Below are 19,494 nucleotides of genomic sequence, written 5' to 3' on the forward strand. Positions count from 1 at the left end.
GTGTTGTTGGAAGCAGTAGAGACGAAAGGCAGCAGCCGTGAATGGGGCGGCTGATCCCGTGACAATGTCTAGAGAGAAGGGCAGCTCGACCCCTCCTGTCCACTTGTTATTCTAGTATTCGAAAGCTAGCAGTGGGGTAGGAAACCACTGCACTGAGAAAAGGCGCCTCCTCAGGAAGACTACAGCGCGCGGGAAGTCCAGAGTTTTCCCGCCACGGCTGAGGGCGTGATTAGTGACGTCAGATCCCCGCCTCCATAAAGTAGCCGGTGGGCTGCGCCCTTAACCAAGATGGAGGCACGCCTGGGACCGGAAAGAGCTATGGATGTCGCCTTGACCCTGATCCAAGGTGGAGGCAGGACTGCCCTATGAAGCCCTACCCCTTCCGCTGTGCGACCGCGCGGAGCAATGACGTTACACCGGACCTCCCACTGTTCCAGTCGGGTTCTCGAGTCCTGAAGCGTGCTGCGTGGTCGGCGGTAGTGACGCGTATTGCCTGGAGGATGGCGGACGCCGGCTTTCGCCGCGTGGTTCCTAGCGACTTGTATCCCCTTGTGCTCGGCTTTCTGCGCGATAACCAACTCTCAGGAGTAGCCAATAAGTTCGCCAAAGCGACAGGAGCTGTGAGTCCCGGGCTTGGGGCGGAGATTGGGGTCGAATGACCACAAGGCTACAGGGCCTGACATGCTTAGGTTTCCTAATGGGGACGTCTATGGTGTCCGTGGAGTCCGCTGTACCAGGGTCTGCGAACTATTTGCGCCGACCTTTTCTGTGTTGACCAGAGACAGCCTGGGGCCTCTGTCCTTCTTTCACCAGGTCTGACTAGATATCACTGAGTCTTTGTTTTTTATACTGGTGAGTCGTAGAGCGTCAGGTCACATGGCTGTAGGAGTGCGGCAGGGAGCTAGCGCTGTGCCCCACCGACGACGCTGGCATCAATTGGTTCTTTCCGAGGGGCTTTTCGTTGGCTGAGGCAACGCGTGATTTGATCTCATCCTCCATTGCACTTATCTGGGACTCAAAGACAAATCAAATTACCTTGGAAATGAAGGCTGTGATTTTCTTTAGTAAAGAAAACGAATTAGTCAAGGCAGGGTTCTGCTACTGATGCAGAAGGAGTAATATATGGTATCTCTACCAAGCAGGCCTAGCAGTGGGCTTGGAGGTTTGGCTAATGGAATTAAACCAACCTAAGTTTGGGACCAGGCTCTGCCACTTTTTTATTTTTATTATTTTTTTGAGACAGTCTCAACTGTGTCGCCCTAGGTAGAGTGCTATGGCATCACAGTGATTCTCTTAAGCCTCAGTTTCCCAAGTAGCTGGGACTACAGGCACCCGCCACAAAGCCCGGAAATTTTTTTTTTTTTTGCAGTTGTAGTTTAGCAGGCCTGTGCAGGGTTTGAACCCTCCAGCCTCGTGTATCTGGCCCACGCCCTAACCATGGAGCTACAGGCGCCGAGCCTCTGCCACTTTTTAGATGTGTGTCCGGAACAACTTAACCTTTCTGAGTCTGTTTCTATTTCTACAGGGATGTCTTAGTCAGTCCACTTCATAGGACTTTTTGTGAGTTTCAGTAAGATAAGTAAAAGTAGCAGTCACATTGATGGTGCAAAGGAAGTATCTATAAGTGAAAGCTATTATTATAGTTATGGTTATTAGTTGCTCCAGACAGGTAAGAACAAGAGGACTTGGAGGGGGATCGGTTTGTAAGCTACATCTTAAAAAAAAAAAGACATGCCTACATGGGAAAACACCTTGAGGGAGGTTAGAGAGGTCTTGTTCAGAAGGGATGGTAGCATGAGTAAGATGAAAGGCTTGTTCTTTGCAGCAGAAGCAGGCTCCAAAAAGATGGGATCAGGTCACCCTTAGAAATAACTTTTTTTTTTTTTGAGACAAAGTCTCACTTTGTCACCTTTGGTAGAGTGCTGTGGCATCATATCTCATAGCAACCTCAAACTCCTGGGCTTAAGCCATTCTCTTGCCTCAGCCTCCCAAGTAGCTGGGACTACAGGTGTGAGCCACCACGCCTGGTTCTGCCTCAGCTTCAGCTTCCTGAATAGCTGGTACTATAGGCACCTGCCACGATGCCTGGCTGTTTTTAGAGATGAGGTCTCACTCTGGCTCAGGCTGGTCTCAAAATCCTGAGCTCAGGGAATCCACCCAACTGAGCCTCCCAGAGTGCTAGGATTACAGGCGTGAGCAACCACGCCCATTCCTCAGAAAGACCTTTTTTTCTGTTTTGTTTTGTTTTTTTAAGAGACAGAGTCTTACTTTGTCACTCTCGGTAGAGTGCCCTGGCATCACAGCTCATAGCAACCTCCAGCTCTTGGGCCTAGGCGGATTCTCCTGCCTCAGCCTCCGGAGTAGCTGGGACTACAGGTGCCCGCCACAACTCCTGGCTATTTTTTTGCTGCAGTTTGGCTGGGGCCGAGTTCGAACCCGCCACCCTCTGTATATGGGGCTGGCGCCCTACTCATTGAGCCACAGGTACCGCCCCAGAAAGAACTTTCTTAAGCTGGGACAAGCTGCCATGTGCTCTAAAATAATGTGCTTTCTTCTTTTTTTTTTTTTTTTTTTAAAGGTTTTATTTATTTATTTTTTGCAGTTTTTGGCCAGGGCTGGGTTTGAACCCACCACCTCTGGCATATGGGGCCAGCGCCCTACTCCTTTGAGCCACAGGCACCGCCTATAATGTGCTTTCTTTTTGGAACTGTTTTGAATTGACTGTTAGGGAGATTTTTTTTTTTTTTTTTTTGTGGTTTTTGGCCGGGGCTGGGTTTGAACCCACCACCTCCAGCATATGGGACCGGCGCCCTACTCCTTGAGCCACAGGCGCCGCCCAGACTGTTAGGGAGATTATAGAACGTTTTTGACAATGGACTGGATGGAATTGAACATTTCAAGGTTAGAATTCTTTGGTTTTAGGTGACAAAACCTTTGTGGAGAGCTTACTGAGGACCAGATTTATCAAAATAAATTAATGAGATTAATGGTATTATCTCTAATTTATAGAGAAGATTGCAGTCAGATTAAGTAATTTGCCCAGGGTCATTTAGTAATAGGTGACAACAGTGAGTTCCATACTAACCCTGATTGTGTTTTGTTTTGTTTTTTAAAAAAGAGATGAAGTCTCTGTATCTGTGACTGTAGGTGTGTACCAACATGCCCAGCTAATCTAAAAATTTTTTTGTAGACCTGGAGTCTTGTTATGCTGCCCAGGCTAGTCTCAAATTTTTGTGCTCAGGCAGTCTTCCCATCTCAGCTTCCCAAAGTGCTAGGATTATAGGTATAAGGTGTCATGCCTGATCTGATCTTTTACTCTTGTGTTTACTATGGTTAATATTCCACATTTATCAGTGTAATTAATTATTTTAAAAAACCTTTTAAACTTTGAGACAGTCTCACTTTGTTGCCCTTGGTAGAGTGCTGAGGCGTCATAGCACACAGCAACCTCAAACTTTTGGGCTTAAGCTGTCCTCTTGCCTCAGCCTCCAAGTAGCTGGGACTTCAGGTGCCTACCACAATGCCTGGCTATTTTTAGAGACAGGGTCTCTTGTTCAAGCTTGTCTCAAACTGGTGACCTCAAGCAATCCACCCGCTTTGGCCTCACAGAGTGCTAGCATTACAGGCATGAGACATAGTGCCCGGCCCTTAAAAAACTATTAATGTATATGATTCTTTACTGTATATATACATCATGTATACATAACGTACATTATTTACTAATCTTCTTTTGGAGGCTCATTTCCAAAAATTAGGTATTACAATCCACATTACAGCAAATTCCCTCTTGTATTAGTGTGTGTATTCTTGTTCAGTGGATTGGGTTAAATTCTTACATAATGCATTGCTAGAGTAAAGAGATTTTTTTTTTTTTTTTTTTTTTGAGTCAGAGTCTCACTATGTTGCCCTTGGTAGAGTGCAGCGGCATCATAGGTCACAGCAACCTCAAACTCTTGGGCTCAAGCAATCCTCTTGCTTCAGCCTCTGAAGTAGCTGAAACTACAGGCACCCGCCACAATGCCTGGCTATTTTTAGAGACAGGGTCTTGGTCTTGCTCAGGCTGGTCTTGAACTCCTGAGCTCAGCCAATCCATCCACCTTGGCCTCCCAGAGTGTTGGGATTATCAGCATGGGCCATCTTGCCTGGCCTGAGGATGAATTTTTTTTTTTTTTGAGATTTTGATAAATAAAAATTGGTAGTCAAGGGATTAGATAGTGCCACCAATTACAGGACTACCCCAAGTTTTCAGTACCAAAAATTGGGAAATACACAAGTAGAATATTTTTCTCCTGATTTCTGCTAATAGGAAAAGTCTTACAAAGATGAAACATACCAAATGTAGTAGGTATGTACCAAACAGGTCACATTTAATGAATGAATAACACAAAATCTGGTTTTTCCTGAAATAACTAGGATAAAATGTCCTTACTTAGCTCTTTTTCTTCTATAGACACAGCAAGATGCCAATGCCTCTTCCCTCTTGGACATCTATAGCTTCTGGCTCAAGTAAGCATTCCTTGTTTCACTTTGGCTATTTTCTCCCCCCGCACCCCCCCATCCCCCGTGGGCTGTGCTGTGCTGTGTTCCTTGGTTTGAGAAGGTCCCAATTTCCCACAAATTAGCCTAATATGCCTTAGCAGGTCTGCCAAGGCACCAAAGAGGAAGTTACAAGCAAATGGACCAGTGACTAAGAAGGCTAAGAAGACGACCTCATCCAGTGACAGCAGTGAGGACAGCAGTGAGGAGGAACAACCTCAAGGGCCTCCAGCTAAGAAGGCTGGTAAAATAGGCAGGGGATGGGGTTTGGTGGCTCCAGGAAAATAATTTTCAGCCTGCGTCTGTCACATGGCTGATTCTTAATGGGACCTGTGCTTTTCGTTCAGCTGTACCTGTCAAGCGGGGCAGTTTGCCTCAGCATCCTGCAAAGGCTGTGACTAAAGCATCAGAGAGCAGCAGTAGTGAAGAATCCAGTGATGAGGAGGAAGAGAAAGACAAAAAGAAAAAACCTGTTCAGGTCTGAAACTGTGGGAAGGAAAGGGGGAAAAAAGGAAATTGAAAATCTCAGTCTCTAGCTGTGACCAAGGCTTGATGGTAGCTGTAGAATAGGTGATTATGGAGACAATAATCTGGGGATTTTCAGAGAGGTAATAGAAGTATGAAGTCTAGGAAGAATGTGTGAGGTTGAAGCCTGGCTCAGAGTCTAGAGGAAATTTCACCCATTCTGCTTGAAGGGTTTGGGTTCTTCTGGGATACTGCTTAGGGCTCCAGGAATAAGATTGTTTTTTTGGCTAGATACCTGTAGCTCAGCGGCTAGGGTGCCAGCCATATACACCGGACCTGGCAGGTTTGAATCCAGCCTGGGCCTGCCAACCAACAATGACAATTACAACAATAAAATAGCCAGGCATTGTGGCCCACACCTGTAGTCCTAACTACTTGGGAGGCCGAAGCAAGAGAATCGCTTAAGCTCAAGAGTTGGAGGTTGCTGTGAGCTGTGACGCTACAGCACTCTACCCAGGGCGACAGCTTGAGACTCTGTCTCAAAAAAACAAACAAAAAAAACCAGATCGTTTTGTTGGGAGCTCTTGGCAGGATATGGCAGGGGCAGGGCCAATACATAAGCTGAACTTTTTGTTTGTTTTTTAAGACAGAGCCTCACTCTCTTGTCCTGGGTAGAGTGCCATGGCTTCATAGTTCACAGCAACCTCAAACTCTTGGGCTCAGATGATTCTGTTGACTTAATCTCCCAAGTAGCTGGGACTACAGGCACCCACCACAATGCCCTGCTATTTTTTAGAAACAGGGTCTCGTTCTTGCGATCCACCCGACTAAGCCTCTCCCAGAGTGCTGGGATTACAAATTTTTTGTCTCTCTCTCTTTTTTTTTTTTTTTTAAGAGAGAGTCTCACTTTATCACCCTTGGTAGAGTGCTGTAGCATCACAGCTCACAGCAACCTCCAACTCCTGGGTTTAGGCGATTTCTTGCCTCAGCCTCCTGAGTAGCTGGGACTACAAGTGCCTGCCACAAGGCCCGGCTAATTTTTTGTCTCTTATTAAGAGTTTTTTGTCCTTTTCATATTCTGTTTCACTCTTACTGCTATGGGTCCCTAAAAAGTAACAGGAACCTGGGATTTTCTGTTGGTATACAGAAGCTTTTGCTGATTCCTCTCCTTGTGTGTTTTCTAACAGAAGGGAGTTAAACCCCAAGCCAAGGCAGCCAAAGCTCCTCCTAAGAAGGCCGAGAGCTCAGATTCTGATTCTGATTCAAGCTCAGATGATGAGGCACCAAAGAACCAGAAGCCAAAGACAACACCTATTGTAGCTAAAGCTCAGGCTAAAGCCCCTATCAAACCAGGTAATGTTTCTGTTCACAATAGGCTAGGCTACAGACCAGATTGCTCTGGTGACTGGTATTAAAATTGCTAGGGGTAATCCCAGCAGTTTAAGAGTCTGAGGAGTTTTTTCATTTTTAAAAAGTACTCGTTAGGCACAGGGCTGACATGGTACTTGTTGTTGAATTAGAGGTATTGATTAATGTTTTTTATGAAAAGCTTTTTATCACTAATAGTGAGATCATAATTAGGAGCTAATAAATAAACAGTTACTGTAGCAAGGAAAGAAATTGTTTCTTTTTTTTTTTTTGCAGTTTTGGCCGGGGCCGGGCATAAACCTGCCACCCTGGTATATGGGGCCGGTTCCCTACTCCTTGAGCCACAGGCTCCACCCTTGTTTCTGTTTTTTTTGGCAGTCAAATGCCCCTGTCCCTGAATTATACCTCCTTTTTCATTTCCTTCCCTTCCCCTTCCTTTCTCCCTCCCATTTCCGTTCCCTTTCTTCCTCCCCACCCCCCCAATAGAGTCTTACTCTATCACCCTGGGTAGAATGCCATGGCGTCATAGCTCACAGCAACCTCAAACTTGGGCTTAAGCAATCCTATTGCCTCATCCTTCTTAGTAGCTGGGACTACAGGTACCTGCCAATAAGCCTGGCTAGTTTTCTATTTTAAGTAAAGACTAAAAATCATCTTCAGAGTCTCAAACTCCTGAGCTTAAGCAGTCCCACCCGCCTCGACCTCCCAGAATGCTAGCCTTTTCCTTTTTTTTTTTTTTTTGAAAGAGATGGAGTTTCACTTTATCATTCTAGGTAGAGTGTGATGATGTCACAGCTCACATCAACCTCCAACTCCTGGGCTTAGGCAATTCTTTTGCCTTAGCCTCCAAAGTAGCTGGGACTACAGGCACCTGCCACAACGCCTAGCTATTTTTTGTTGTTCTTGTTGCAGTTTGGCCAGGGCTGGGTTCTAGCCCACCACACTCAGTATATGGGGCTGGCGCCCTACCCACTGAGCCACAGGCACCAGCTCCTTTTTCATTTATTTTTTTGTAGAGACAGAGTCTCACTGTACCGCCCTTGGGTAGAGTGCCGTGGCGTCACATGGCTCACAGCAACCTCTAACTCTTGGGCTTACGCGATTCTCTTGCCTCAGCCTCCCGAGCAGCTGGGACTACAGGCGCGTGCCACAACGTCCAGCTATTTTTCTGTTGCAGTTTGGCCGGGGCTGGGTCTGAACCTGCCACCCTCGGCACATGGGGCCGGCGCCCTACTCACTGAGCCACAGGCGCCGCCCCCTTTTTCATTTTTTTAAAGTCAGGATCTCTCTCTGTGATATCATAGCTCACTGCACCCTGGAGTTCCTGACCTCAGGAGATCTTGCTTTAGCCTCTTGAGTAACTGGGACTACGGGTGCCAGCTATCGCACCTGGCTGTTTTTCTTTTATTTCTTTCTTTCTTTATTTTTATTTATTTATTTATTTTGTTTTGAGACAGACCTTCAAGCTGTCACCCTGGGTAGAGTGCTATGGCATATCACAGCTCATAGCAACCTCCAACTCCTGGGCTCAAGTGAGTTTCCTGCTTCTGCCTCCCAAGTAGCTGGGACTACAGGTGCCTGCCATAATGCCCAGCAATTTTTTTTTTTTTTGCAGTTTTTGGCCAGGGCTGGGTTTGAACCTGCCACCTCCGGCATATGGGCCTGGCGCCCTACTCCTTTGAGTCACAGGTGCTGCCCCCGGCTATTTTTTAGTTGCAGCCATCATTGTTTGGCAGCCCGGGCTGGATTCGAACCTGCCAGCTTAGGTGTATGTGGATGGCGCCTTAGCCACTTGAGCCACAGGCGCCAAGCCATACTTTTTCTTTTTTTATTTAGTTTTGTTTTAATTTTTTTTTTTTTTTTTGGTTTTTGGCCGGGGCTGGGTTTGAACCCGCCACCTCCGGCATATGGGACCGGCGCCCTACCCCTTGAGCCACAGGCACCGCCCAGTTTTGTTTTAATTTTTGTAGAGATGCAAGTCTTGCTATGTTGCCCAGGCTGGTCTTGAACTCTTAGGCTCAATCAGTCCTTCCACCTTAGCCTCACAAAATGCTGGGATTACAGACAAGAGCCATCTCAACTGGTTGAGGTTATAGTTAACTTATTTGTATCATCTCATTTTGTTTTATTTTATTATTTATTTATTTATTTATTTTGAGATAGAATCTCACTTCGTCACCCTAAGTAAGAGTGCTGAGGCCTCACAGCATACAGCAACCTCAAACTCTTGGGCTTAAGTGATTCTCTTGCCTCAGCCTCCTGAAGCTGGGACTACAGGTACCCACCACAATGCCCGGCTAATTTTTAGAGACAGGGTCTTGGTCTGGCTCAGTCTGGTCTTGAACTTGTGAGCTCAGGTATGAGCCACCGTGTCTGGCTTTATTTATTTTTATTTATTTATTTTTGGTTGCAATTGTTACTGTATTTTAGCAGGCCCAGGCTGGGCTCAAACCCGCCAGCCTCGGTGTATGTGGCCAATGGTCCTTCTCACTGAGCTATAGGCGCTGAGCCTTTTTTTTTTTTTTTTTCCTGGAGACAGAGTTTCACTTTGTGGTCCTTGGTAGAGTGCCATGATGTCATAGCTCACAGCAACCTCAAATTCTTGGGCTCAAGTGATTCTCTTGCCTCAGCCTCCTGAGTAACTGGGACTACGGGCACCTGCCACAGTCCCTCCTGAGTAGCTGGGATTATGGGCACTTGCCTTAGCCTCCCAAGTAGCTTGGCTGTTTTGCACCTTGCCTCAGCTTCCCAAGTTTCTGGGACTACAGGTGCCTGCCACAATAGCCCAGCTATTGTTTTTTGTTGTGGTTGTCATTGTTATTTAGCTGGCCTGGGCTGGGTTCAAACCCATCCACCTTGGTGTATGTGGCTGGTGCCCTACCCACTGAGCTATGGGCGCTGCCCCTCGGCTGTTTTATAGAGTTGGGGTCTCGCTTTTGCTCAGGCTGGTCTTGAACACATTAGCTTAGGCAATTCACCCACCTAGGCCTCCCAGAGTGCTTGGATTATAGGCATTAGACACTGCACTGGTCCCATATCATCTTACTTTAGAGACTTTTACTCTGGAGTTGGACAGGAAAGTTACCCTTTGATATGATAAGTTATGGCATTCTCCTTCATGGCTGGTGTAAAGTTGACAGAATCGGTACTCCTGGGCAGCACCTGTGGCTCAAAGGAGTAGGGCGCCGGCCCCATATGCCGGAGGTGGCGGTTCAAACCCAGCCCCAGCCAGAAACCGCAAAAAAAAAGGAAAAAAAGAATTGATCAACTCCTCTAAGTTCTCCGCTGGTAGGAAGGTTTTTAATGGTTCTCTGACTTACCCTCATACTTGGTATTGTTTCTTAGGTACGTCAGTTCGAATAGCACCTAAAGTAACCAATGGTAAAGCAGCTGGCAGTAGCAGTAGCAGTAGCAGTGATGACTCAGAGGAAGAGAAGACACCAGCCGTTCACAAGAAGGTCTGGACCATAACTCCTATCAGGGAAAAGGAGACCAGGGCAGGATGTGCATGTGTGTGTCTGTGTTTCCATTCCCTGGCAGGATTAGTTGGATCAGTTTTGTTTTTAGACAGTTTCATTTTGTTGCCCTCGGTAGAGTGCTATGGCATCACAGCTCACAGCAACCTCAAATTCTTGGGCTTAAGCAATTCTCTTGCCTTAGCCTCCCAGGTAGCTGGGACTACAGATGCCCGCCACAATGCCCGACTATTTTTTTGTTGTAGTTGTCGTTGTTTAACAGGCCTGGGCCAGGTTCAAACCCACCAGCCCCAGTGTATGTGGCCAGCACCCTAACAAGCTTTGGGTGCCGAACCATGGGTCAATGTGTTTTGTGGTAATTGATTTTCTCTCAGATACAGACTGTACCTAAAAAACAAGTCATTGCCAAAGCTCCAGTGAAAACAGCTGTCAGCTCTACCCAGAAGAGTTCCAGCAGTGAAGACTCCTCCAGTGAAGAGGAAGAGGATCAGAAAAAACCCATGAAGAAAAAACCAGGTTAGCCGGGCATTGTGGCAGGTGCCTGTAGTCCCAGCTACTTGGGTGGCAGAGGCAGGAGAGTCGCTTGAGCCCAGAAGTTGGAGGTTGCTGTGATCTGTGATGCCATGGCACTCTACCCAGGGCAACAGCTTGAGGCTCTGTCTCAAAAAAAAAAAAAAAGAAAGAAAGAAACAGGTGATGGACATGGGGAGTGAAGCTGCGCAACTGCGACCAGGGACCCGTTGCCATAACTACTTGGACCTCTCCATTTTGCTGCTTAGTGTCCTCATGACATGCTAGCTAGCTTCTCCCAGAGCTAATGATTCAAGATTACACAGAAGAAGCTGCAATGCCTTGTATAACCTAGACTGAGAAGTGACACCATGGTTTATTAGAAATGAGTCACTGGTTTTAGCCCACACTCAAGGGTAGTAGGGAAGTTAAGCTCTGTTTCTAGAAGTATCAGGAAGAATTCGTGCACATGTTTTAAATTTTTTGTACTTTTTATTTATTTTATTTTATTTTTGCAGTTTTGGCCTAGGCTGGGTTTGAACCTGCCACCTCTGGCATATGGGGCCAGCGCCCTACTCATTTGAGCCACAGATGCTGCCCTGTACTTTTTATTTTTTTGAGACGTAGGTCTCACTCTGTCACCTTGCGTAGAATGCCCTGGCGTCATAGCTCACATCCACCTCAAATTTCTGGGCTCAAGGGATCCTCTTGCCTCAGCCTCCCAGCTAGCTGGGACTACAAACCTACCCCACCACACCTATCTAATTTTTAAATTTTTGTCTTTTTGAGACAGAGTCTTGCTATGTTGCCCTGGGTAGAGGACCCTAGCGTTACAACTTACATCAATCTCAAAACTCTTGGGGCTCAAGCAGTTCTCTTGCCTCAGCCTCCCAAGCAGCTGAGACCACAGGTACCCACCACAACGTCTGGCCTTTTTTTTTTTTAAGAGATAGTTTCACTTTGTCACCCTCGGTAGAGTATGGTGGCATCACAGCTCACAGCAACCTTCAGCTCTTGGGCTTAGAGCTATTCTCTTGCTTCAGCCTCCCGAGCAGCTGGGACTACAGGCACCCACCACAACACCTGGCTATTTTTTTTTTTTTTTTTTGAGACAGAGCCTTAAGCTGTTGCCCTGGGTAGAGTGCCGTGACAGCTTGTAGCAACCTCCAATTCCTGGGCTCAAGTGATTCTCTTGCTTTTGCCTCCCAAGTAGCTGGGACTACAGGTGCCTGCCACAATGCCTGGCTATTTTTTGGTTGCAGATGTCATTGTTGTTTGGCAGGACAGGGCTGGATTCGAACACACCAGCTCAGGTGTCTGTGGCTGGCACCTTAGCCACTTGAGCCACAGGTGCTGAGTCTCGCCTATTTTTTGTTGTTGTTGCAGTTTGGCCGGGGCCAGGTTTCTACCCGCCACTCTAGGTATATGGGGCCGGTGCTCTACTCACTGAGCCACAGGCGCCACCACCCCTACCCCGCCCATTTTTTTGGTGATTGTTGTAGTTGTTTTTGTTTAGCAGGTCTGGGGTGGGTTCTAACCCGCCAGCCCCAGTGTATGTGACTGGCCAACTACCACACTGTGTCTTTTAAACAGGTCCCTACAGTTCAGTCCCCCCACCTTCCACTCCCTCACTGAAGAAGTCCTTGGGAACCCAGGCTTCCAAGAAAGCTATAGAAAAGAAACAGCCTGTGGAAAGCAGTGAAGACAGCAGTGATGAGTCTGGTGAGTCAGAGGGATGCAATTTCTCCCTAAGATTCGGCCAGGGTGAGGGTATGAGGAATAAAGCAGAGAGGAATCATCTGTCCCTCTATTGGTTTGGTAATGCAAAAAAGGCTAAGGCTTTGTATATCTCTTCATGTTCTTTTTATTACTGTTCTGGGAGGTTGGGATTCTGGACTGAGGATAATGCCACAAGTTCTCCCCAGATTCCAGTTCTGAGGAAGAAAAGAAACCAACTAAGGCAGTCATCTCTAAAGCAGCCACCAAACCAGCTCCAGCAAAGAAGGCAGCAGAAAGTTTTTCAGACAGTTCAGGTAAGGCATATGGTGGTACTCAATTCAGTGGGATACTCTAGCCCTTGGATAGCTGCTGGAGGGCTCCCTGGAATCTGATTTGGGGACCTGTTTATTCTGTCCCTTCTCTATCTAGACTCTGACAGCTCTGAGGACGAAACTCCTTCCAAGCCAGTGAGCAGCAAGAAGAGTTCCTCAAGTAATAAGCTAGCCACCACTACCAAGACACCTACAGCTAAGGCAGCTACAGCTCCCAAACAGTCTACAGGCAGTGGCCAGAAGCCTTTTATAAGAAAAGCAGATAGCAGCTCCAGCGAGGAAGAGAGCAGTTCTAGTGAGGAGGAAAAGGCAGAGAAGACTATGGCCACCCCAAAGTCCAAGGCAACTGCCAAAGCAGCTCCATCTCTGCCTGCCAAGCAGGCTCCTCAGGGTGGAAAGGACAGCAGCTCTGATTCAAACAGCTCCAGTAGTGAGGAGGAAGTGGAAGAGAAGACATCTAAATCCCTAGTTAAGCCACAGAAGGCAGCAGGAGGTGTAGCTCCTTCTAAGCCAGCCTCCACAAAGAAAGTAAAGGCTGAGAGCAGCACCAGTTCTTCATCTGATGATTCTAGTGAGGAGGAGGAGGAAGAAAAGCCCAAGGGTAAGGGTACTCCAAGACCACAAGCCCTCAAGGCCAATGGTACTGCTGCACTGACTTCCCAAAATGGAAAAGCAGCCAAGGATGGTGAGGAAGAGGTAGAAGAAAAGAAAAGGACACCAGTGGCAGTTTCCAAGCCAGGTCTGTATCAAAGACTGCCCTCTGGGTTTTGTGCCCCCAAATCAGGATGGGATATACTCTTTGTGGTGGTGAGGGGAGAGGAGGCCCACTAATAGGCGTCCAGTTGCAAACCCTTGGTGTGGGAACCTGGGAGAGGGAACAGGAAACTGGTCTTCTGAGTCTGGCTTTTTGTTTTTGTAGGTTCAGGTAAGAAGCAAAAGCAGAATGAAGCTGCTAAGGAGGCAGAGACTCCTCAAGCCAAGAAGATAAAGCTCCATACCCCCAACACGTTTCCAAAGAGGAAGAAAGTAAGTTGTCTCACTTTCTTCGCTGCAGCCGCCTTATAATAGTAGAAAGAAAAATCTAGAGTCATTTTGACAGCTCTACCTGGCATGGCCTGACACATGTATGTCACTTAGGGGAACTGTTACATGACCACTCATTCTTAATTTCCTACTTCATTCTTCTCTAGGGAGAAAAAAGGGCATCATCCCCATTCCGAAGGGTCAAGGAGGAGGAAATTGAGGTGGATTCTCGGGTAGCAGACAACTCATTCGATGCCAAGGTGAGAGAGGGAAGGTCTTTGCCATTCTTGGGGAGGAAGGATGGTGGAAGAGAGGACAACTTTTGGTTCAGGTTGCCTCGAGTAGGGCATAGAAAGAAGAAAGTGACAAGGCCCTTGTGTCTGTGTTAACCATCTCTTTTACTTACCAGCGAGGTGCAGCTGGAGACTGGGGGGAACGAGCCAATCAGGTTCTGAAGTTCACCAAAGGCAAATCCTTCCGGCATGAGAAAACCAAGAAGAAGCGAGGCAGCTACCGGGGAGGCTCCATCTCTGTCCAGGTCAATTCTGTTAAGTTTGACAGTGAATGACCTGGACCATCGTTTGTGATGCAGGGGTGATGATTGGAGACCACTCATTCTCATAAATGGACCTGGAACCCTCAGTTCTGTTAGGGGAGGATGTTGGTAAAGACAGAAGTTTAGGGTAGGTCCTAAGACTTTATAATATAATACCATCTCTGGTCCTTTTCTGTGTTCCTAGTTTTGTACAGATTTGTTTTTGAGTGTTGAATAGCAGGGACAAGGTAAGGGGAATGTTATTTTTTAACAAAAATTATTTTAGTTGTCCCTTTCTTCCTGTTCTGTGTAAGTACTCATACTGGGAAATTTGTATGTTTTATATTAAATCATTTCCTATTGATTTTTGTTATGATTTTTAAAGGTGGATTCCCATAGATAAAAAAATCTCAGCTATTAACCAAGACATAGTAAAGGGTCGATACATATGAGTTTATAATTGGAGGAGAATTCTGCCTTTGAGAGTGTACATGTCCACATTTCATCTCTCCTTCCCTTAAAACCGTGTTGGAGGCCATTAAAGAATGATGATGTTTGTGTATATGTTAAGCATGCACTCTGTAGTTAATCCTCATTCATTACGTCTGGATCTGAAGCCAGCATGGACCTACTTACTTTTTGGTAAAATTTCACTGTTGTGTTGCAGGCAAAATTCTGGTGTGTGAATGCTGTGGGTCAGTCTGTATAATTTTTTTGACATTTTATTATTATTACATAATGTTTGCAATACATGTTTTTTTAATTTGAAAGCAAACTTTTCTACTGTTGAAAGACATTTTTCAATGACTTGACCCTTACTAGTATTGAATTCTAAGTTAAGGACTGCTTTTTTGCATTTTTTACATTATAGAGAGCAAAATAACATTTAATTTAATCTGAAAAATATGTCTCTCTTGGTATTTCTGTCTTGGTAGCAGTGATGACATAATTGGTTTCATTAATTTCTACGTGGTTGGGAATCACTGATTAAGAAAGTAGAAAAACAAACTTGAAAATCTCAATTCTCAGAAGGCAGGTTACATCTGGTAAATTTATAGTAACCATTAGAGGATGGGAGGAAAGCTTTACAAAACATAATTATCTTGAGAGGCTTGAGTGGAGAGGGTTTGGGAGAACAACCTAGCAGGATTATTGTGTCTCATTGTTATATGGGAGCAGTTGATGTGCCCCCTTCAGAACCTTAACTGTTAGTAACCATGGAGTTAACAGCATAAACCAGTGAGCAGTGGTATAGCTTCTAGGCCAAGCTAGCTGACTATAAGACTGTAAGAAGTGACCAGTGGCAGTGCTCAGGAACATTAAGATGGGTAGGGAAGAGTCAATAAGCTTTTGGAGGCTGGGCTGTCCCAGTGGTGGGAAAGTATCCCAGGCTGTCACAGATGACCTCTTAAGATTAACCTCCTCGTTTGGATTCCAGACTCTCTAAGTGACCTGATACTAATCTGTTTTTTTCATGTAACTGCCTCTAGGAAGAAAATTCACTGTTCATGCTGACATAGGTATTTCAGTCTGCATGGTAAAAGTTCTACATCTTAATACAAAATAATAAACTGGCTGGTTTATAATGTGTCTTGGAAGTTTTATTATTTTGAGACTAAACCCCTACCACCTCTATCCAAACCAGAATAACTTGGATGCCAGGTAGACGGCCAGCTGTCCAGATGAGTGAGTTCTCTGCAGAGGCTTCTTGGCCCCAGCTTGCTGGTTTTTCTTGGCCATACCTTGTCTCAAGGTAGGTGCCTATGCATAGTGTAAATTGAGCTGGGCAAAATGGCCTAGAGGCCAGATTCAGCCCATGGCTTGTTTTTTTATTACCTTCAAGCTAAGAGTGGTCTTTCTGGGTTTTAGTTTGTTTTGTTTTGAGACAGTCTCACTTTGTTGCCCTGCGTAAAGTACTGTGGCTTCATAGCTCGCAGCAACCTCAAACTCTTGGGCTCCAGTGACCCTCTTGCCTCAGCCTCCTGAGTAGCAGGGACTACAGGTGCATGCCACAAGGCCTGGCTCAACTATTTTTTAGAGACGGGGTCTTGCTCTTGCTCAAGACTCCTGAGCTCAGATAATCCACCTGCTTCAGCCTCCCACGGTGCTAGGATTACAGATGTGTGCCTCTGCTTCCAGCCTATGGTTTTTTTGAGACAGTCTCACTGTGTTGTCCTCGGTAGAGTACTGTGGCATCACAACTCACAGCAATCTCAGACTCTTGGGCCTAAGTGATTCTCTTGCCTCAGCCTTCTAAGTAGCTGGAACGACAGGCGCCCGCCACAAAGCTTGGCTATTTTTTTGTTGTAGTTATTGTTTGGCAGGCCCAGGCTGGGTTTGAACCCCTAGCCCTGATGTATGTGGCCAGGACCCTAGCCACTGAGCTACAGGTGCTGAGCCTTTTTTTCTTTTCTTAGAAACAGGTTCTTCCTGTTGCCCATGCTGGTCTCAAGTTCCTGGCCTAAAGCGGTCCTCCTACCTTGGCTTTCCAAAGTGCTGGAATTATAGGCATGAGCCATCACATGTGGCCACTGTCGTATTTTATTTATTTATTTTTTTTTCAGGCAGAGTCTCAAGCTGTTGCCCTGGGTTGAGTGCTGTGGCATTATAGCTCACAGTAACCTCCAACTCCTAGGCTCAAGTGATCCTCTTGCCTCAATTTTTCTATTTTTAGTAGAGACGAGGTCTTGTTTTTTGCTGATGCTGGTCTTGAACTCAAAGCTATTCACCTGCCTTGGCCTCCCAGAGTGCTAGGATTACAGGCATGAGTCACTGAGCCCAACCTGTCTGTTTTTTTTAAGGTCTATCGTGATAGATCTTACAAATGACCCACAAAGCATAAAATACTCAATATATGACCCTTTACAGAAAAGTTTGCCAAACCCAGATCTAAATCAGCAAGTCATGACACCAGCTGAAAATTAGAATCATCTGACAAATACCCAGGGACACCTCTCAAGACCTGTTTAGTCAAACCCTCATGTTCTCTGGTGGGACCTGGGTACAGGGATTTTTTGGAAAGCTCCCAGGTGTCTTTTTTTTTTTTTTTTTTTTTTTTTGAGACAGTCTCACTATGTCACCCGTGGCAGAATGGCATGACATCACAGCTCACAGCAACCTCTAACTCATGGGCTTAAGCAATTTTCTTGCCTCAGCTTCCCAAGCTACTGGGACCACAGGTGTCCACTGCAATGCCTGGCTATTTTTTGTTATAGTTGTTTAGCAGGCCTGGGGCCAGGTTCAAACCTGCCTGCCTCAGTGTATGTGGCCAGCACCCTACCCACTGAGCTTCGGGCACCAACCCTATTTGTTTTTGAGACAGAATGGCACTCGGTTACCTTCAGTAGAGTGGCATCATCATAGCTCATAGCAACCTCAAACTCTTGGGCTCAAGTGATCCTCTTGCTTTAGCCTCCCAAGTAGCTTGGACTTCAGGTACAGCAATGCCCAGCTAATTTTTTTATTTTTAGTAAAGATGGGGTCTTGCTCTTGCTCAGGCTAGTCTCTAACTCCTAGCTCAAGTGCCTTCCACCTTGGCCCCCAAGAGTGCTAGAATTACAGGCGTGAGCCACTGTCTGTGCCCTGGTCTGTGCCCTGAGAGTTCCGTGTCTAATGGTGGAAGTCAGGCATGGGAAGGATTTCTGTACACTGCAGAGTTCTGTCCCAAGCTGAGGATTAGAGTAGCACTGCTAAGGGGACAAGCAAGAAAAAACATGCCAGGATTCTTAAGAGCATATTAGTTTGCCAGGTATGAGAACATAGCATGCAAGGAAGAAGAAATATTTTCCAGTGAGAAGAGGTCCTTTAAGATGGAGATGTCTGGGGGAAAAAAAAGATGGAGATTTGTGGAAGATAGGGAAAAGATAATGCTGGATTCAACTGAGGTTTTAATACCAATGGCCTTTTGCACCCAAGTCAGGAGTTAATAATTTATTTTTTTCCATTTTATATTAAGGAGTTGATAGTCCAATGCCATACTCGTGTTCTGCCAGGAAAGCAAAATTACCACCTGACCCCACAAGTTGTCAGATCTCTGCTGCAGAGCCTGCTTAAACTGTCTGCAGTTACTAACGAGCCAGCAGGTGGGGCTCTTGCCTACAAGAACCCAAGGTGGGGTTCTTGTGTAAGAAGCTGGACTAGCTTTTTTTTTTTTGACACAACAGACTTGCTTTGTTGCCTAGGCTACAGTGCCATGGCCTCATCGTAGCTCAAAGCAACCTCAAACTCCTGGGTTCAAGCAATTTTCCTGCTTCAGCTTCTCAGGTAGCTGGGACTACAGGTGCCCGCCACAACACCCAGCTAAGTTTTCTATTTTTTAATTTTTTATTTTTTTTAGTTGTCTATTTTTTATTTATTTATTTATTTTTTATTGTTGGGGATTCATTGAGGGTACAATAAGCCAGGTTATACTGATTGCAATTGTTAGGTAAAGTCCCTCTTGCAATCATATCTTGCCTCCATAAAGTGTGACACACACCAAGGCCCCATCCCCCTCCCTCCTTCCCTCTTTCTGTTCCCCCCCCCCATAACCGTAATTGTCATTAATTGTCCTCATATCAAAATTGAGTACATAGGATTCATGCTTCTCCATTCTTGTGATGCTTTACTAAGAATAATGTCTTCCACGTCCATCCAGGTTAATACGAAGGATGTAAAGTCTCCATTTTTTTATGGCTGAATAGTATTCCATGGTATACATATACCACAGCTTGTTAATCCATTCCTGGGTTGGTGGGCATTTAGGCTGTTTCCACATTTTGGTGATTGTAAATTGAGCTGCAATAAACAGTCTAGTACAAGTGTCCTTATGATAAAAGGATTTTTTTCCTTCTGGGTAGATGCCCAGTAATGGGATTGCAGGATCGAATGGGAGGTCTAGCTTGAGTGCTTTGACATTTCTCCATACTTCCTTCCAGAAAGGTTGTACTAGTTTGCAGTCCCACCAGCAGTGTAAAAGTGTTCCCTTCTCTCCACATCCACGCCAGCATCTGCAGTTTTGAGATTTTGTGATGTGGGCCATTCTCACTGGGGTTAGATGATATCTCAGGGTTGTTTTGATTTGCATTTCTCTAATATATAGAGATGATGAACATTTTTTCATGTGTTTGTTAGCCATTCGTCTGTCGTCTTTAGAGAAAGTTCTATTCATGTCTCTTGCCCATTGATATATGGGATTGTTGGCTTTTTTCATGTGGATTAATTTGAGTTCTCTATAGATCCTAGTTATCAAGCTTTTGTGTGATTGAAAATATGTAAATATCCTTTCCCATTGTGTAGGTTGTCTCTTTGCTTTGGTTATTGTCTCCTTAGCTGTACAGAAGCTTTTCAGTTTAATGAAGTCCCATTTGTTTATTTTTGTTGTTGTTGCAATTGCCATGGCAGTCTTCTTCATGAAGTCTTTCCCCAGGCCAATATCTTCCAGTGTTTTTCCTATGCTTTCTTGGAGGATTTTTATTGTTTCATGCCTTAAATTTAAGTCCTTTATCCATCTTGAATTAATTTTTGTGAGTGGGGAAAGGTGTGGGTCCAG

At 45.6% G+C, this 19,494-nt stretch overlaps 1 protein-coding gene across 4 annotated transcripts; it reads left to right on the forward strand.

Annotated features, from left to right (window-relative positions):
- The first annotated feature begins 422 nt into the window (after positions 1-422).
- Positions 423-15,554, forward strand: NOLC1 (nucleolar and coiled-body phosphoprotein 1). 4 transcript variants are annotated; one of them, XM_053583039.1, is made up of 13 exons: positions 423-620; positions 4,451-4,506; positions 4,638-4,780; positions 4,884-5,014; positions 6,189-6,354; positions 9,715-9,827; positions 10,220-10,361; positions 11,949-12,077; positions 12,281-12,388; positions 12,504-13,145; positions 13,326-13,432; positions 13,597-13,689; positions 13,839-15,554. In XM_053583039.1, the coding sequence occupies exons 1-13, from the start codon at positions 501-503 to the stop codon at positions 13,995-13,997; spliced, it is 2,109 nt and encodes a 702-aa protein (XP_053439014.1). In that variant the 5' UTR covers positions 423-500; the 3' UTR covers positions 13,998-15,554. The 4 variants fall into 4 exon arrangements, with proteins under 4 accessions (XP_053439014.1, XP_053439016.1, XP_053439015.1 ...); XM_053583041.1 differs by having other exon boundaries at positions 10,226-10,361; XM_053583040.1 differs by having other exon boundaries at positions 424-620; positions 4,641-4,780.
- Positions 15,555-19,494: the final 3,940 nt, after the last annotated feature.

The sequence above is a fragment of the Nycticebus coucang genome, chromosome 3, assembly GCF_027406575.1.
Source record: "Nycticebus coucang isolate mNycCou1 chromosome 3, mNycCou1.pri, whole genome shotgun sequence".
Classification (NCBI taxonomy): domain Eukaryota; kingdom Metazoa; phylum Chordata; class Mammalia; order Primates; family Lorisidae; genus Nycticebus; species Nycticebus coucang.